This window comes from Eupeodes corollae, chromosome 1 (genome assembly GCF_945859685.1).
Source record: "Eupeodes corollae chromosome 1, idEupCoro1.1, whole genome shotgun sequence".
NCBI lineage: Eukaryota > Metazoa > Arthropoda > Insecta > Diptera > Syrphidae > Eupeodes > Eupeodes corollae.
Genome location: NC_079147.1, coordinates 158169017 through 158175016, shown reverse-complemented (window position 1 = coordinate 158175016; position 6000 = coordinate 158169017). Strand labels below are relative to the sequence as shown.

At 34.0% G+C, this 6000-nt stretch overlaps 1 protein-coding gene across 1 annotated transcript in view; it reads left to right on the top strand.

Moving 5' to 3' along the window:
• The first annotated feature begins 1050 nt into the window (after nt 1–1050).
• Nucleotides 1051–6000, top strand: part of LOC129946218 (uncharacterized) — a 63623-nt gene continuing 58673 nt past the window's right edge. The window contains exons 1-2 of the mRNA XM_056056329.1: nt 1051–1184; nt 1248–2999. Coding sequence (XP_055912304.1) covers nt 1896–2999 — 1104 coding nt within the window. The 5' untranslated portion in view covers nt 1051–1184; nt 1248–1895. The remainder of the gene's footprint in view (nt 1185–1247; nt 3000–6000) is intronic.

Here is a 6000-nt window from a genome sequence, read left to right as displayed (position 1 = left end):
AATGCGAATATCTCGCTTAAAACGCATCTAAAAGGTATCAAAGTCGGCACCTAATGGACAATTTTTGAACTCCAATATTTCTTGATCTAGACCACCTAGATGGCTGAAATTTCAGGATTGTGATCTAGGAATCATTCCCTTTCCATTGGTGTGCCTATCTTTGAATAAGACCAACTCTACAACAAGTTATGGGCAAAAATCCATGTCCAAACTTTAAATGCGAATATCTCGCTTAAAACGCATCTAAAAGGCATAAAAGTCGGCACCTAATGGACAATTTTTGAACTCCAATATTTCTTGATCTAGACCACCTAGATGGCTGAAATTTCAGGATTGTGATCTAGGAATCATTCCCTTTCCATTGGTGTGCCTATCTTTGAATAAGACCAACTCTACAACAAGTTATGGGCAAAAATCCATGTCCAAACTTTAAATGCGAATATCTCGCTTAAAACGCATCTAAAAGGTATCAAAGTCGGCACCTAATGGACAATTTTTGAACTCCAATATCGATGGCCCCATGCAAAACTATACTAAGTTAACTTAGTATAGTTTTGAGTTATTTATGTCATGTAAACCGCCGTAGCGACTTCTATTTCTCATTTTTTTTTCATGGAAATCCGACAAAAAACCTTGAAATTATAGCTTAAATAACACTTAGTATACAACCCTTTTTTAGTATTTTTTCCAAGCATTATCATTTTAACTGCTCTTAGTATTTTTATTATGCAAATTTCCATTTGCAACTTGTATACTATGTTCACATAGTATTTTTTTGCCTGGAATTTTCAAAAGTCAAATGCACTCAAGTGGCACGTGGTATTCTTTTCTGTGTGCAAAAGAGATCGAAGATTGCACCTAAGTAGCTGTTAGTATGATTCATACTGTCTCTTTTTGTCTCATATCATATTGTTAGTACCGTTACAATGTTTATGTCTGGAGGAATTTTGCACATTCTTGTTCGTGACCTAAGTAAGTGATAAAGTTTTTCCAAACAAATAATAAATTATGGCATCTAGAGCAAGAAAAATGCTTAATCTAGCAAGAAAATCCAATCAAATGAGTAAGTAATAACATCTAATGTTGGAAAACAATGATAAGAATAAAATTTAACGCAGATGAAAATATTAGCTGTCCTGAGAACGAATCCAGTGATTTCAAGTTAATTGACGACATGGATACAAGTAAATTATCTTTCAAAAGGCAATGGTATAATAAAAAAAGTAAACAATATTGTATTTGAATAGGTGTTCCGACTTGCTCTGCAGATCCAAATACCCTTGAATTTTGTGACGAGGTGGATTTGTTAGGTAACTTGGTACAAAAAACTTTTTGTTCTCAACTAATTGCTTCTTTTTATAGAGCCCTTTCAAGATAGTGGAAGCGAATATGCCCCAGACAATGAATATTCGACTGACTCCAGCATTTCCACGCCAGCACACAGTATTTTGACACCTCCTCAAAAGAATATTTATGATCATAACCATCAGTACGACACTCCCGAAAACCTGAAAACCAAATCTGGAAGAAAGCGCCCCATCAATCAAAAACTTTGGAAACGGAATCAAGCCAAACGTTTAAAAAATTCAGGAAAACCTTTCACTTCTTCAAAAGGTGTTTCAAGAGAAGAAAAACGTATGCTGAAAGGATGTGGAGACACTTGCAGGATGAAATGTGAAAGTAAAATTTCAGAGGAGGCCAGGTAGAATCTTTTTAAAAGCTTTTATAAACTTGGATGCAGAACAAGGCAGTGGGACTTTTTGTCAAGGCTTGTTGAAAATAATGATAAAAAACGAACTCTTGTTGGTGTAACTTCAAAAAGGACATGCACTAGAAAGTATAATTTAGTTTTCATTCAAGATAATAGTGAACACAAAGTCCAAGTTTGTCAAAAAATGTTTTTGAATACGTTTTCAATCTCTGCTCAAACGATCCGGACAGTTTTTGAAAAGATTGCGATGAGTAATGGAATAATCCTAAGTCCAGATAAAAGAGGGCAGCATTTTAGGCCAGTAAATGAGTTAAGAGAAAACTCAAAAATGTTTGTAAAGGAACACATTGAGTTATTTCCGCTAGTAGAATCACATTACTGCCGAAAGGATTCGAACAAAAAATACCTAAGTAATGAAATTAAGTCAGTTGGAGAAATGTTTCGTCTTTACGAAGAATGGTTTGAATCTAGAGGTTATGATTTAATAAATAAAGTAACATTAAGGCAGTATCGTGACATCTTTAACTTTAACTTTAATTTAAGTTTTTATGTTCCAAAGAAAGATCAATGCGATTTCTGCTTGAAATACGAAAACATGACTCCTGAAGAAAAAATAGCATCAAAATTTGAAAATGATCAACATTTGTTCAACAAACAAAAAGCTCGAGAGTTAAAAGAAGCAGACAAAACAGCTGCACAAGCTTCATCAGCCACTGTTACTGCTTGTTTTGACTTCGAAAAAATACTTTCCACTACTACTGCCAATGCAAGCTGCTTTTATTATAAAAGAAAACTAGAAGTTTATAATTTCACGGTTTATGAACTTGCCTCTCATGAAGCCAATTGCTATGTTTGGGATGAAACCATCGCCAAAAAGGGGTGTGTAGAGGTTTCAAACTGCCTTCTTAAATTTATTGAAGAATACGTGACAAAAGGTGTACGAAATTTCCATTTTTGGTCAGACAATTGTGGTGGACAAAATAAAAACAAGGTTTTGTTCGGTTTTTTTGGATGGGCATCCAAAAACTTTAAGGTAAACATCACACATAGATTCTTAGAGAAAGGCCACACCCAAAACGAGGGCGATAGTGTACATGCATTAATTGAAAAAAGTCAGAAAAATAAAATAGTCTACACACCAATCCAATGGTATTCAATTATTAGGAATGCAAAAACTAAAGAACCGGTTTATAAAGTAACAGAAATGATACAAGATGATTTCAAAGATTTTAAAACTTTTTCATATTCTCTAAATTGGATAAAAAATACAGGGGTGGAATCGGCTAAGGTGATTGTTGATAAATGACAATCAAAATGATAGAATTTGATCTACATAAGGTGATAGTCAAATTGATACCTAAAAAGCTATCACAAAAAAATGTGATAGTCGTTTTCAAACAAATTTGTTTATTCCGAATAGAGCTACCAGACTCTTACACAAACGACTGGAAAATGTTCTTAGTTCACTTTGTTTCTTTTAAAAAAACATTCCTGTGACCGACAAAGCTTACGACATTCGAAAAAAAAGCAAGAATTTTATTCAAAATCAGCCAATTTGAAACTTTTATTTAGATATTTTATAAGAATCAATTTAAAATTTCACCAAGGCAACAACGAATTTTGACAATTTGAATCTAAAATTGTTCAATCGAATTGAATTGAGTTGAATCATCTTACACAGACGGAATGAAAATGATAGTCAATTTGACTATCAAAAAATTGATAGTCAACAATCACCTTAGCCGATTCCACCCCTGATAAGGAAAAACTGACAATAAGTAAAATTCGTGAAGTATATTTCAATGCTGACAAACATTATGTAATGAACTACAAATATTTGTTTGAAGATGAATTCAAAATAATAGAATTAAACGCTGCAAAAACAAAAAATAGAAACAAGAACCGATCAAAAAAGTTTTCGCAGGAAGTGTTTGATAGAGTTTACAAGGAACCTATTGCCGTTTCCACTGAAAAATATTTGGACCTTATTTCGCTTTGCAACCAAAATCTTATTCCTTCAATTTACCAGGAATTCTACAGGACATTAAAAACCGCATCTTCTGTTCCAGCTCCATCAGATACCGAAAATGATGACTAAACATAATTACAAACAATGTGAAACTCTTTTTTTTTTGTTATAAATAAAAACGTTGATCTTAAATCGTTCTTTTTATTATTTGTATATTCTATAATTATACATTGAAAGTGCAAAAATTTCATAGTAAACAATTCTAAGTAACACTTAGGGCCCCGTGTTCTTAATATGTTGCGTCCACTTTCATACTAAGTGAACTTATAATAGATTTCAAATATATTCTTTCCATGCAGTTTAATACTAACATGACATAGAATCATTTTAAGTAAGAGCTGAACACTATTAAACATACCAACTCCAATTTAACCTAGATGACGCATTAACACTGATTCGACGTTTAATTAAAAAAAAGCATCCAAATAATATAATGACTGATGTATTCAACTCAGAAATCTATCACGTAAAAAAAAAGTTATACTCAAAAAACTTTGAACCTCTCTCCTGAAAAATAGCATATTTGCACTTAGTATAGTTTTGCATGGGGTCATCGATATTTCTTGATCTAGACCACCTAGATGGCTGAAATTTCAGGATTGTGATCTAGGAATCATTCCCTTTCCATTGGTGTGCCTATCTTTGAATAAGACCAACTCTACAACAAGTTATGGGCAAAAATCCATGTCCAAACTTTAAATGCGAATATCTCGCTTAAAACGCATCTAAAAGGGATAAAAGTCGGCACCTAATGGACAATTTTTGAACTCCAATACTTCTTGACCTAGACCAACTAGATGGCTGAAATTTCAGGATTGTGATCTAGGAATCATTCCCTTTCCATTGGTGTGCCTATCTTTGAATAAGACCAACTCTACAACAAGTTATGGGCAAAAATCCATGTCCAAACTTTAAATGAGAATATCTCGCTTAAAACGCATCTAAAAGGCATAAAAGTCGGCACCTAATGGACAATTTTTGAACTCCAATATTTCTTGATCTAGACCACCTAGATGGCTGAAATTTCAGGATTGTGATCTAGGAATCATTCCCTTTCCATTATTGTGCCTATCTTTGAATAAGACCAACTCTACAACAAGTTATGGGCAAAAATCCATGTCCAAACTTTAAATGCGAATATCTCGCTTAAAACGCATCTAAAAGGCATAAAAGTCGGCACCTAATGGACAATTTTTGAACTACCATATTTCTTGATCTAGACCACCTAGATGGCTGAAATTTCAGGATTGTGATCTAGGAATCATTCCGTTTCCATTTTTGTGCCTATCTTGGAATAAGACCAACTCTACAACAAGTTATGGGCAAAAATCCATGTCCAAACTTTAAATGCGAATATCTCGCTTAAAACGCATCTAAAAGGTATCAAAGTCGGCACCTAATGGACAATTTTTGAACTCCAATATTTCTTGATCTAGACCACCTAGATGGCTGAAATTTCAGGATTGTGATCTAGGAATCATTCCCTTTCCATTATTGTGACTATCTTTGAATAAGACCAACTCTACAACAAGTTATGGGCAAAAATCCATGTCCAAACTTTAAATGCGAATATCTCGCTTAAAACGCATCTAAAAGGCATAAAAGTCGGCACCTAATGGACAATTTTTGAACTCCAATATTCCTTGATCTAGACCACCTAGATGGCTGAAATTTCAGGATTGTGATCTAGGAATCATTCCCTTTCCATTGGTGTGCCTATCTTTGAATAAGACCAACTCTACAACAAATTATGGGCAAAAATCCATGTCCAAACTTTACATGCGAATATCTCGCTTAAAACGCATCTAAAAGGCATAAAAGTCGGCACCTAATGGACAATTTTTGAACTCCAATATTTCTTGATCTAGACCACCTAGATGGCTGAAATTTCAGGATTGTGATCTAGGAATCATTCCCTTTCCATTGGTGTGCCTATCTTTGAATAAGACCAACTCTACAACAAGTTATGGGCAAAAATCCATGTCCAAACTTTAAATGCGAATATATCGCTTAAAACGCATCTAAAAGGTATCAAAGTCGGCACCTAATGGACAATTTTTGAACTCCAATATTTCTTGATCTAGACCACCTAGATGGCTGAAATTTCAGGATTGTGATCTAGGAATCATTCTCTTTCCATTGGTGTGCCTATCTTTGAACAAGACCAACTCTACAACAAGTTATGGGCAAAAATCCATGTCCAAACTTTAAATGCGAATATCTCGCTTAAAACGCATCTAAAAGGTATCAAAGTCGGCAC